General features: G+C 40.9%; 1 protein-coding gene across 1 annotated transcript; it reads left to right on the top strand.

Moving 5' to 3' along the window:
• The first annotated feature begins 8,553 nt into the window (after positions 1-8,553).
• Positions 8,554-11,386, top strand: dio3b (iodothyronine deiodinase 3b). Its single transcript, XM_056764535.1, has one exon. It carries the CDS (start codon positions 9,125-9,127, stop codon positions 9,935-9,937), a length of 813 nt encoding a protein of 270 aa, XP_056620513.1. The 5' UTR covers positions 8,554-9,124; the 3' UTR covers positions 9,938-11,386.
• Positions 11,387-14,106: the final 2,720 nt, after the last annotated feature.

The raw sequence follows: 14,106 nt of genomic DNA, 5'->3' as shown, positions 1-14,106 counted from the left end.
GCTCATCGTCTCAACACTCGTGTAAATCCTGTCTTAACCGGCGTACAGTTCTTCCCTTAAAATACACCCATCCGCCGTCGAGTGTCCACCAGACTGTGACAGAGTTCAGATCTCATTTAGTGATGTATTCTGGGTTTACTAGAGAACTAGACCTCAGTACACAGAAGTCCAGCACTTAATCTTCAGCTTTACTCCTGAAGCTCTATTTAGAGCGGCTGGAGGGGGTTTGGATGGTCAAGGTTTTGTGTTTTAATTCTGACCGGACTTGTTGTGAGGATGAACCGCTTTTATTCGCTGTAATCGCACATATTCTGGTTCAGACCTTGTGCTTTCCAAGAATAGCGCTGCGTGTTTACAGTCGGCTACTTATTACCGCTACTTTACAATGTACAATGACAAGAACCAGGAACACTTCCAGTGGATGGACACCAAGACCGCTCTACACGGGAGCGCAAACTGGACTAAAGTGGATTGTTGAGGAGCCACAAGAAACAGATTACAGAAACCCCGTAGCAACACCCTAGCAACCCCTCTGGACATTACATCACCCTCTCAGACAACCACACACAAGACCCCATGAGAAATTATTTTATTTGTTTGTTTGTTTGGTTCATAACCATATAGAGAACATTTACTCTTTACAGACGCAGCATAAACGTCTAAACGTGGACGATGCGTGGAGACGAACAGTGACTCAGCGCAGGATCAGTTCCTTCTTGGGAAACGATTTGTAATGAATCAGCGCTCGAGGTGGAAATGAGAAAACGATGGCTCAGTATCCTCCGGGCGTCTCAGCTCTACGTGGGTCTTCTGTCGGGAACACCGGGAGGAGGAGGGGTGATGGGAAACAGCTTTTCAATGTGAATGCAGCACTTTGGCTGGAGCCCAGGGGATCAGCGGGGGGGGGATATTTGTGGGGAGAGGGGGGTCAGACGAGGTCACGGCTGGGTCGAGAGGTTCAGAGAGGACGTTTGGTTTAATGGGCGCTTCTCAAAAGAGCAGCAGATGTGAACACACAGTTTCTTCAGCTCGTGAAAATCATTTCATCTTGAAATGTCAAACCTGAGAGAAGATATTTTGAAGAATGTCAATCATCAAACATTGCTGTTGACTTCCACAAAGACCTTTCTCAAAATATCTTCTCTTGTGTTCCAGATTCACAGGGGAAGAATAAACGATGACAGTTTGTTGAACAATTGTTTTCGCCTAAAATCTGAAGTCGTCAGGCAAGAAAAAGAAAGACGAGGGTGACAGATGTCTGTGGTAAAGATAGACGAGCATGTGGCAAATCGCCATGGCAACATTGTGAACTGGCGTCTTTTCCAAAGCGGAAGCGTCATTCTGGTTCACATCATTATCTTGAAAGCATTTTCAAGCCGCTCATTCGTCTCTTACACAACAAAAGCGCTCCCACAACGCTCATCGCTAATGTTAATCGAACCAAATCTGTCCTCGTCTCACCCTCAGGTCCAGATCCACGAGCTGTCATCACTTTTAACAGCCCACCGCTCCAGAGCTGTGATTACTGGCAGCATGATACACAACACACATGTACAACACATTACACTGCTTATACAAGAGACTCCGCGTCACACTCCTGCAATTAGGGGAAACATAACAGATCGCACGGATTTCTATTAACCACAAACACTGTTGCAGGTCACGGGGTTGACGGCTGATAAATGTCTCTGTGTGAGCGCCTGTATAACAAAATCACTTTTATTTGTAACATCAGTTATAGAAAATCTGTTTAAGCAACACAAACGGGAAATGAGGGACGTGAGTTTCTTTGTAGTCGTGAAGAATTAGACTGTGTTTGTCTCTAACACGCCACACACTTCTGCACAAATGTGTGTGTGACAGAGAGTGCTCGTATACATGGTTTACGAGGACACAAATCTGTGTTATGACATGTGTATAACAATGTAAACATGGTTTACGAGGACATCGCTTAAAAAACTTACTAAATGATCATTTTTTTAAAGAAAAAAAACCTCAAATGTTTACTGTGGTGTTAGGTTTGAGGAATAGAATTTACAGAATGTGCCTTGTACAAATCATTACATTCAAGTGAACCATATAAACAAGTGTGTGTGAAGAGTGTATGCATACATGTGTGGGTGTGTGTGTGGGAGAGTGTGTGTGTTTCTGCATGTATGTGTGTTTGTCTGTCCAGTCATGACCTTAAAGGACCCCTGTAGTCGCTGTGATGTCACATCGTCGGTGTAAATCATGTTAAATGCAATCAGAAACCCACCGGGGTCAATCGAGACAGTCTGATGAACTAAAGCCAACTTCAGCAGGAATCAAAGACAGACATTTTAGAGTATTTCGTAAATGACGTCACAGCGAGGATTAAATCTGTAACCTTTGACATTTAATTATTCACATCTTACCCGGAAGCGTCACTGCACAATTCATTTCAGGACGTAGTAAATGTTTGCACAATCTGTGTATGACAACATTTGCTGTAAGGAGCATTTACAAAATCAGCCAAAAGTACTCAAAACGAAACAGAGGTTCAGACCAGAGAAAGCAAACGTCAAATGAGGTTAAATGTCCCATCCTCCTGTTTTTCACGAGGTAAAATAACAGCTTATCAGTTCAGAATCTCAACATTTCTTTGGCAAACAAGTGACCTGCAATCAATAGACAATCTGGAGGAAATTCACTTCCTAAATGATTACAGCTCATTAACATATCACCAAATCAAACATTTGTTCCTCTTAGAAAAACAAAATAAAGGACGTAGAAATAAATCCTCAAGCAAAAAACAACAAAAACATGAACATTTGGTTTCAGAGCTCTTTCTGAATGTTGGGGTCAAAATACGGCCTCCTGTTCAGCTGTTTTATATTTCACTACATTTAATTCTGTCTGTGCGCATATGTAAACGTAAACTCTGTGCTAATGAAAACTCATCTGTGGTGGAAAGAGAACTGGAAATTTGTACTGAAGTACAAGTACTGTCACATTGATGAAATTCTACTCGAAGTGGTGTTTAAAAAGTAATTGAGTAAAAGTAAAATTACTCTTCTCAAAAACTACTCGGAGTACTTGTAACTAGCTACTTTTTGGGCAGTGTTATTTAATGAATTAAGAATAATTATTAATAAGTGCAATAAGTGCAAGAAACTGAACGTTATTTACAACATTATAGCTGGTAATGCACAGTTTGCGAAACTGCTTCGCATGCGTTTCAATCGCATATGTTCCCTACTCACTTATAAGGGCAGAGCACTTGATGTAGAGACTGGAGAGAGATGGACAATTTTATCTCATGATTTATCCGTTTGGATGAAACTTACCCAAAGACATGATAGAGGAACTCTATATTTCTCCATATCTAGGATGAGCCTTGGTATTGTGTACCTTTCCTGCAGTGACTTTCAAGTGTGCAAAACCGCCGTTTGATACACGCCCTGCCTGCCGCACACCTTCCTCCTCTATGATTAAACTAAATTGGCGGCAGACGTCTTAAAATCTGTGTGATTCAAGCTTTCTATGCGTGTCTTGAGTGGACGGGGTCGCGTGACGGGACTGATTATTTTCCGTAGCCTATCACATATAACATTAAACATATTAAGTACCGATACAGTACTAAAAATGTACTCATGGAAAAGTAAAAGTACACTGTTTTTAAACTACTCAAAAAAGTACATTTTCTGAAAAAAACTACTCAATTACAGTAATTTGAGTATTAGTTGTAATTCGTTACTTTCCACCACTGAAACTCATTCATACAGTTCAGCCCAGTGAAACAACTGTTAGCAAAGAGTAAAATTGGCAACGAAAGAAAATATATATTTTTTTTATTCAGTATTTTTTAAATGTAAATAATATATTTTCATAACAATTGAGCGCCAATCCTCAAATTTGTGTTGCTTTATTTTCTTTTCCGTTTTAATGTGTTTGTGTCTGTGTGATGAAGAATATGTGTGTGTGTGATGAAGAGTGCGTGTGTGTGCGTGTGTTCATGTGTGTGTGCATACATGTGTGTGTTTGCATACATGTGTGTGTGAGAGAGTGTATGTATGCGCCCGTGTGTGTATACGTGTGTGTGTGTGAGAGTGCAGTTTATGCAAATTGGAGTTAAGGAATGCTTCACCTTAACGTGAACTAAAAAACACACATGAACATACTCTCAACAACAAACACATGCAGGATGTGAAAGCAATGTGAGTTGGGGGATTAACTGTCATAAAAAAATGATTCTGCATTAATATATGTAGTGTATACAGTAGAAGTTATGCATATTATATGCATATATAGAGTTTTGTTAGAGTTGTTAGAGTTTTGTGTTTAGTAGAGTTGTAACAAAGAATTTCTTATTTCAGGCACAAACATTTCTCTCTCTCTCTCTCTCTCTCTCTCTCTCTCTCCCCTCGCTGTGTTCACGTGATGCAGTCATTTCAGGTCACACACACACGAGTCTGCTTGCGTTACCCGAGTCTCAAACGATAGAAACGGTAAAAGAATTCGCACCACCAGAGAATTGAAGCTTTCCGTTCATCTGACATTTGCAATGATTAAAAATGTTTGCTTCTCGTGTTTAAAGATGTTTATTTTTCTCACTCACTGAGCTGGTTGTGATGCATTATGGGATTGTCCTCATGAAGACGGGCAGTATTCTGCGTCTCTTTGATGGGTCATGATGTGACTTTGAAAGTGTGCGGCAGATACGAGACGTCCACAGGAACTGAGGTGAGGTGAGGTGTACGGGCTGCACACTGAGATGTGCTTCAGCAATCCTGGATCAAAAGAGATTATGTAAATGAAATGAATAATTAATGCGAGACCCTTCTGTCCTGTACCACAGCGATAACACACGCTCAGACCTCCGGAACTCCCGAGCAAAAACCTTACTGACATTCATTTTATTTTATTGGTTAAAAAATAAAATAACACACAATTTATATTTTAAAACAATTAAAAAAATCTAAATGTAAATTAATACAAATGAAAAATAGTCTGTCTCTAAATAGCAAAATTGAATTTGAACAATATTAAAACTAATAGGGGGTGAATTAACTGAATGTGAATTAATCGATTTGTGCGAGTAAATTACATACAAAGTCAATGCAAAAACGTGAATGCAAACACGCTGCAGGCGATGAGAATGCCACAAATCGGGCAGCAATCTCGTCTTCCATGCAAGATGAAAGTATTTGTCAACTCGCATCACTCACGCTGAAATAACAAACTTTTCCCGCGAGTAATAAAAAGCAGGATCGCGATAGTTCGCGCTTGGTGTGAATCTGCCCGCGAGTTTGCATCTATTCGCGTCTTTGCACTGACTTTGTATGTAATTAACTTGCGTAAAACGCTTAATTCGTGTTTGGTGTGAACCTAGTGTAAGAAAACTAAACTTTTTACAGCATAAACGCACATGAGGATAAATAAAACGCATGTCATAAACCAACATTGGAACGTTTACAATGTCATGGTATATCGACCACAATGTATTGTTAAAGGACTTGTGATCACACAACAGGACCGTTAACGAATGTGAAGATGACATCACGTCCTATGTTGCATGATGTGGTGGAGCCGCCATCTTACGAGGATCATACTCCACTGCTATTATTGTGTTGATATGTAGCGTTACTTGTTTTGTTTGATATGTGGAGAAATCGATAGTGAAAGAACCAGGGGCGTAATGCTATTGCAGTTTTTAACACGAGACCGACCTGCCATAGTTACGTATATTTCCCAGTCAAACAAGAAAAACAAAACACAGCATTGACCGCACTAGCAGCCGTCCTCCCAAAATCTATCACTGGATCTGCAACGGCTTACTTCCACTCTCTCCTGCACTCCTACACCCCATCAAGATCCCTGCGTTCAGCAAACCAGCGGCGGCTTGTATTGCCTTCCCATAAGTGCAGTAAATCGCTCTCCCGCTCTTTCTCATTCACATCTCCTTCATGGTGGAACATTCTTCCTAACTCTGTCCGTTCAACCACATCTCTCACAACATTTAAAAAACTACTTAAAACCCATCTATTCTGTGAATACTTGACAAAAAAAAAACACACTAACCCTTTCTCTCAACAGGTAGTGGTCTAGCTTTTGTTGAAACCAGTAACTTTGTATTGGCACTTAATCTATTATGGCTCCTGTATGAACTATCGCTTATTGCTCCTTAACTCTTTGTAAGTCGCTTTGGATAAAAGCGTCTGCTAAATGTCTAAATGTCTAAATGTAAATGTAAATGTAAAATGGCACAATATTCAACACGGTGTGACGTCGATAAACAAGCTCAATTCAGATTCTGGATTTGTGTTCTGAGCTCTGGTCGTCCCTCAATGCCACACTCTCTGGACAAACAAAAAAGTGTCTGCTAAACGACAGTATCCTGCTGCTTTTGAGCTGGATAATCACGACCAGGCCTTGATGACGGTTGCTATGCTACCGCCATCCCTCTCAGCTTCCTCGGCTAAGCAAGAACGAGAGGATGAAACACATGAAGAGGAAACGACAGAGGCCAAAAGTCAACGCTGTAGCGCAGTGTAGATGATGCAAGTGTGTGGTAATGAAGAGCGCAGGCAGGATTTCTGTGGAACGGTAGTTGTGGCTCAGGATTTCCGCCAGTCTTTTAAGTTTGCTGCAGGCACTGGGCTGTTTTTGCTATTCTCCGCTGTCCTCGTTTGACCCAAGAATCCATGCCAAGTTCTTAGCAGGGTTTACAGGAGGTAACGGGGTTAGGAGCCAACTGGATGTTTCAGCTAGAAAAAAAATCGACGACTTTCCTCGCGACTGTCGCTCGGCTACAACTGTAGAGCGCACCGGGCGCTTGCCGCACGAGTCTAAAGTGCGACAATGCGATTAGCACAAATGTTATTAAGGCCACAACGGGAAAGAAACGCAAGAAAACATGCGTCTAGACGGGTAGAAATGTGACCTACCCAGCAGATAGCAACATAATATACCCCCCGATGCTGTCGGTCTGAACATTTCAATCAAGCATGTAGTGATGGAGGCAGCTTATGTTACCTTTCCATTGATCCTTATTCACCTTTCGTCCTCTCTTTCCTCAGAAATCACCTAAACAAGAGGTCAAATTAGGACCAGATTCAGCCGCTTTGAAAGCATCAAGAGTTCAGAAGTTCATAGAGCGTTTTATAGTGTCTATCGGTTATGAACCGTTCCAAACAGACAACATTCACTGACTCTCTTGTCGTGTGAAGTATACATGTTGTGTTCTTATTATTTATAAGATGAAATAAAAAACATTCCTGCTCAGATGGCTCGCTGTTTCTCAGAACCGTTGGCGTGTTTTCAATCTAGAATTACCTGCTTTCCCGATGTAACGTTAGCTTTCGGTCCATGTCAGGAATGGTTTTCCACTAATAGTCGGAACGGTCCGTGTGATGGATGTGTTATGGTTGAAAAACCTGGAGCTGACCTGCCAGAAGACACATTGTATGAGCATGCTTTTATTTGTTTTTAATTTTGGGGTAGTATCTCAGTTTGGCGGGATGAGAACGCTGTAAAAACAATCCAATCATTTTTGGATGTGCAGACTGAGCTCATAAAACAATGAGAGAAAATAATCACGGAAAACAAACTAAAAGCCTTCAGACACGACTCACAAGGGTCTACTTGTGCATGTCATATTATCACTTTGGATAGACGGAAGCTGAAGTATGCGGACGCACACTTTTTCATTGACAAATGCGGCTTCATGTTGACAAATTCTAGGAAACTCAATGTAACACTGTTGTTGAAGGAACAAACACGATTGCAATATTTCATAAATGATGTTCTTCTCCTCCTTAATGCCTTCACAATGTATTTACAGTAGTGTACTGAATAAATCAAATCATTTTCATTTGAAACATTATAATGTTCAGTGTTTCATTGCATCAATAGATTAAATGATCGGACGGTCTTTGAACACGATTGATCTGATCTGCCGTGTGGAGGATTGTACGTCAGGCATCAGATTGTGTTTGGAGGTTAACCTGTTTCTGTGGAAGAGGTAAAAAGTGAGATTTAAACTCATGATCCTGTACTGCATGACATATAGCAGAAAACAAATCCACCGGGCATCCTCGGAAACAGACAAACAACAAAAACTGGTGTGAGTTCATTGCGTGTGTGCTGTTCATGGTAAACCTGTGTCAGAGTGGTGAAAATTGCATTGAGACTTGTCAATGCATTAGAACCATGAATGCAACACTGTAGAAAGAGAAATGAACATTGCATTTTTTCGGAACTATGCAGTAAAATTGCAGGCATTAAAAAGCACACCTGTGAAAGAATCTATAAGCAGCATGACGCAGGTTGCATTTTTACGAGAATTCTTGAAACCGTGTTGCATTTAATGCATTGATAAAGAGCAACTGGTGATTTAGCATCACACTGCATCTTTTTATCTCTCGATACTTCTTAAGATTTCATGCATATTTCTAGACAAGATGCATAAAACCACCAATGCATTAAATAGTGCCACATAAATCTAAAAAGAATAGGCTTTACTAAATATTGCATGCATTTAAACCAGCGATACATTCAAGTCTACTGGATTCATTCAAAAACCAGACGGGCAACACAATGCTGTTGCATTATGAAATTAAACCAGTGATGCATTAAAAAGAGCAAAGTTGCATTTGTGCAGAATTCATACTAATGTATGATTTCTTAAAAATTGGCATTAAACAGTTGCCAAACTTCACTGTACTCATTCCATGCATTAAAAAGAGCTTGCATGCAAAATATGTCATGCATTAAAAAGTGAACCTGTCGTTTGTCAAATCATGTAATGACCAGCTCGATGAGTCAGGTCGCTTTCTCGGGATGCATTTAAAGCAGTAAAGCATTCAAAAGCGGAAGAGTCCGGTAATGAAGAGATCAGCTCGCATCTCTCTCTCTCTTTCGCTCATCGAGACGCGGGAGTTGACGGGAGGTAATCCCCTACATGTGAGGAGGCGGCACGAGCGCGGAGGCGTGTTGTTTTCCATTCAAATCCTTACTAGTCCTATAAAAAGCGGCACCAGGAGCTGGAGAGAGAGGAAGATAAAGCGAGCGAGAGAGAGAGTGTGTGTGTGTGTGTGTATATATCCAGTACGCGGCCGTGCACACGCGTTCATCCATCACAGCGCTGCTGCCGCTGCTCCGGATGGGGGGGGCGGAGATGCTGCAAGGCTCCGCAGGTGTCCACGCGGCGAGGACACTGAAAAACGCCGTCGCGTGCCTGATGCTGTTGCCCCGCTTCCTCGTGGCCGCTGTGATGCTCTGGCTGCTGGACTTTCTGTGCATCCGGAGGAAGGTGCTGATGAAGATGCGCGAGACGAGTCCCGACGACCCGCCGCTCTGCGTCTCCGACTCCAACAAGATGTTCACGCTCGAGTCGCTGCGCGCCGTGTGGTACGGACACAAGCTGGACTTCTTTAAGACGGCGCACGTCGGCGGCGCGGCGCCCAACACCGAAGTGGTGCCCCTGGACGACGGCGATCGGGCGCACCGGATCCTGGACTACGCCCGCGGCAAGAGACCCCTCATCCTGAACTTCGGCAGCTGCTCCTGACCGCCGTTCATGACGCGCCTGTCGGCGTACCACCGCGTCGTCCGCCAGTACGCGGACGTCGCGGACTCGCTGCTGGTGTACATCGAGGAGGCGCATCCGTCGGACGGCTGGGTGAGCTCCGACGCGCCCTACCAGATCCCCCGGCACCGCTGCCTGGAGGACAGACTGCGCGCCGCGCGCCTCCTGGACGTGCAGGGCACCGCGGTGGCCGTGGACACCATGGACAACTCGTCCAACTCGGCGTACGGCGCGTACTTCGAGCGCCTTTACATACTGAAGGACCAGCGGGTCGTGTATCAGGGCGGCAGGGGCCCGGAGGGCTACCGATTATCCGAACTCAGAGACTGGCTCGAGCGCTACCGGAGCGACGTCGAAGGTTCCAAAGTGGTCGTGCTTCACGTTTAGCGTGCGCGTATGTAGACGGACGGACGGCGTTTTTTTTACCCACACTTCTGTCTTTACAATGAAGTCTTTGGCTGTGTTTCACGACTCCCAGTGACAGTCTGTCTCTATCTCTTCACTGTTATGCTTCACACAAAAAAGTTCTTCAGGTCTGTGTTTTGTTTGCTTGTTTTTCACACCTGAAAACGAAGTCACCGGCTGCTTTCCAAACCCAGTGACCGACTGTCTACACTCTTATTATTGTCATCAGTGCGCTTTAAAAGTCACTTTATACAAAAGCGACCCCATCAGCATAACAATCGGAGCATTTTAAACGGGGTTGAAATCAAATCGTGTTTGGTGCGTCTCGCGTTCGAGGCGCGTAAAATCGCCGCGTTGAACAAAGGAGACAGAAAGCCGTTCGTTAGATTTGTGGTCTAAGAAGACGTATTTTACATGTTTAAGAGTCTCAAATCCTATTTCAATGTATTCTCACACTTTTAGTGCGCACTGCACTACAAGTTCTTTAGAGATGAAAACGGGATTTGGAAATGTTCAGCCAAAAATCTAAATACTGTCATGGTTATTCACGTGGCTGTCTTCAGTCAGTGGAACACAAAAGGAGATATTTTGAGAAATGTCTCTGCGGTTTGGTGTTCATACAGTGGGGTTCATAACATCTCCTTTTGTTTTCTGCTGATTCAAGAAAGATGTGCCATGACATGAGGGAATTTTCAGTTTTGGATGAACTCTTCTGTTAATCCTGTTTTTTCCCCGGCGCTTTTATCATGGCGTGCTGTGTGGGGCTTCTGAGATGAAAGGATCTGGATATTTCAGGTTCTTTAGATGAGCTCCCCGTCGGGTTTCTGTGGAGAAGGTAAAAGAGATTTATTATGAGATTTCATTCGATTCCTATGTGAAACATCTACATGCACACACACCGGAAAAGTGTTGGAGGTGGACGGGTCACTTGGTTTGGAAAGACGAGATGATGGGTGTTTTCATCTGCTGCTATAGACTGTCAAGCTCAATACTGCACACGTCAGGCTTTAGTTTCATGCATACAGATGTTTATGTTGTCAGTGGCCATGCGACCGCATGATAGCTGTTGTGCTTATGTTACGTCCATCCGACCTGACATTTTATTTGGAATAATACAGAATCTTTGCTCTATATGAAACATATGCTATTTGATTTATTTTTGTATGGTATCTCTATCCCTCTGTGTGTGTGTGTGTGTGTGTGTCTGTGTGTGTGTGTGTGTGTGGCCAGCAGGCTGTTGTATTGTACTCTGGAGTTATTGTGAAGATCGGTTTTTAAACGGATTTAAACCAGAAAACCGATACTGATGTATTTTGACACTAGAGTACAGGACAGATAAATGGCCTCTAGACGTGTTGCCAAATGTTGTTTTGTAAATGGTGTATATTTTATTGAACACTTTTTTAAATAAATGTTAGAGCGCCCTCTAAACTGCTTTCATTTGTTCTGGTGAGTGCACGGCACGGGTTTGAAGCCTCAGTCGGCGCACTGATCATAATGCAATCTTCCGTAGACCACATACACCTGACATGCTTTCACGGTCACGCGTGATGTGTGTAATGAGACAAGAGCGGTGGGCTTTTTTCTTCCTGATGAAGATTACAGACGGACTACATGCTGTGAATCCGTTTTTGTGTCATTTCAAAGGTATCAACACACACATCTGTCTTAATGATAATAAGCACTTTAACCGGCCATTTCACATTCAAAACACACATCATTATTTCATATTAATAATAATTTACATATTAATAATAATTTTTTTTTAAGACAGCAATGTTAGAAAAATAATGATTATAACATCTGGCACATTAGTAAGTCCTTTTTACTGATAGGGGCTTTTTATATTTATTAACGAATGAAAACAAAAAAAATAATATATAGAATATATCGGTATCGGCCGATAAAGGGTCATTTTCAATGTTATCGGTATCGGCCGATAATAACGTTTTTGGATGATATATCAGAGCTGATAGAATGCATGCTGCTAACAATTTACTGTCATACCAGAAAAGTTTAAAAGAAGATGTAAAGAATCTTTAATTAGTGTAAAAAGTGGGCTTGGGACGTGACTTTCAGGAGAAATGAATAAAGTTCAGTTTTAGAACATGTTATGACATTTAGATACGGGATATCGGTTATCGGTATCCAATGTTCAAGAATGATCGATTATTGTTATCGGCCGAATTTGCATATCGCAGCATCCCTAATACAAAGTTAAGGTTTTTTTCTTAATGTTTAGATTTAGTCACACATCACTATAATATTTCACACACCGAAGGTTACGAAAAACCTTGAACCCTGAAATATAAGCTTGTACTTGAATGAAACCGTCTCACGATTGTAAGTTGATGAGAATATAACGGAGATGTTTTGAATGATGTCAGTGAGAGAACATCAGTTACTGTGGCAGCACGACTCACATTTTCTTGCGGGTTTAAATGCAGAGTGTGTGCGATACCTTCAGTCGGCTCGTGAGAAAAGCCTCCGGAATCTTCAGTGTCAAGAGAGTGGAGGGGCGGTCAACTTGTCTCCTGCAGTCAGAGAACGAGAGATGAACATTAAAACACAAACACTTTTTACCCTGCAACTGGGAATAGATGGATGCAAAGACACCACAACACATAGAAAATCTGAGTTAATGCAGCAGTTAACATGAACTATAGGGAATAGGACATCTACAGCATTTATTCATCTTAGTTCATATTAATTTCAGCATTTACTCATACATTTTAAAATCAAAAGTAACAATATAACACGTATATTTAATGCTGAAAAACGTTACTGTTCATTCATAAGTTCATTGCTAAAGCATTCAAGATTCAAAGAAGTTTTATTTGCATGATAAACTACATTTTACATGTGCCAACGCACAGGACAAATACATATCAACATTCCGCACACATACAGATTAAGATAAAAATAAAATAAAAGTTGTATAAAAAACGTATTATAATTACTTATTATTTTAATAATACTCATTATTATAAGTATTATAAATTATTTATTATTTTATTATAATCATAATAAAACTATCTATACATACATATAGATATATACAGAAAAAGAGCAAAGGGCATTCACTACTGCTACTGTATTGTGTTGCCAATATTACTTCAAGTGCTGTCAATCGATTAAAATAAATAATCGGATTAATCGCACATAACATTAATGTTTTTAAACATACTTTCACATTCTAATAATTTGACGTTTAATCTCCAAATTAATGTAGAAACAACAGATTTCTTTAACGGCATCGGTGCAAGAATAAAAGGCGGATATTAGTACTGCAACTGATGTCTCCATTAATTTATTTTAACATTATTATACATTTTATTAAAAAAATTAAGTATTATTATAGCCGTTTAACACTGAAGTACAATACTACTGAGAGCTCTTGTGTCTATCAGGTAGGAAATATACAGAAATTGAATTAAGTTCTGAAACACTTTACAGTCTTTAATGCTAAATTCTAAATTAGATACAGAATAAAAGCTACAAAACACACTGAATTCCTCTTTCTTTTGTTCTTTAAATCACATGTGAGAGGAGTCACAGCAGCAGGTTTAAGGACGCGGCCCCTTTAAGAGCTGTCTCTTTAAGCAGATCTGATGCTCTTTCCCATTTTCACAACTCTTTGCATTTAATTAGGATTTTATGTAACATTAACGCTTTCTGACATAATCTTGCGTGTTTTTGTTCATTCAACACAAAAGAGAAGTTAATACAGATGCTGGGCTGGATGACAGAGATTCACTGACGCAACCTTTAGACGCAGAAAATCAAACCCAGTCTGAATCTTTTTATGACAGACTAAAATATTGTTGGCAGTGCATAAATGTGATCAAGAACGTGAGGTCCTGTTTATTTTTTAACATGCGGAAATTTCAGATGTAATGGCTGAAAAAAAATGTAATCTAAAAAAAACTAACTTTATGATACCAAGGACCCTCAAATATGATTATTTTTTCTGTGTAAAGAAACGTTTTAAATTTGTTGGATAAATAGGTAATAGGATATTATAAAGACAACAACTTATTTCTAAACCTAAATACAATTTTCCTTCGAGTCCGAAAAAAGACGTGAGAAAAACTCACTAGAAAGATTCATACATAAACAATTCTGGAAACTATCAATAGCAAAAAAAGCAG

This window comes from Triplophysa dalaica, chromosome 13 (assembly GCF_015846415.1).
Source record: "Triplophysa dalaica isolate WHDGS20190420 chromosome 13, ASM1584641v1, whole genome shotgun sequence".
NCBI lineage: Eukaryota > Metazoa > Chordata > Actinopteri > Cypriniformes > Nemacheilidae > Triplophysa > Triplophysa dalaica.
Note: the sequence above shows the minus strand (reverse complement) of the source record. Positions and strands in the feature narration are given on the sequence as shown.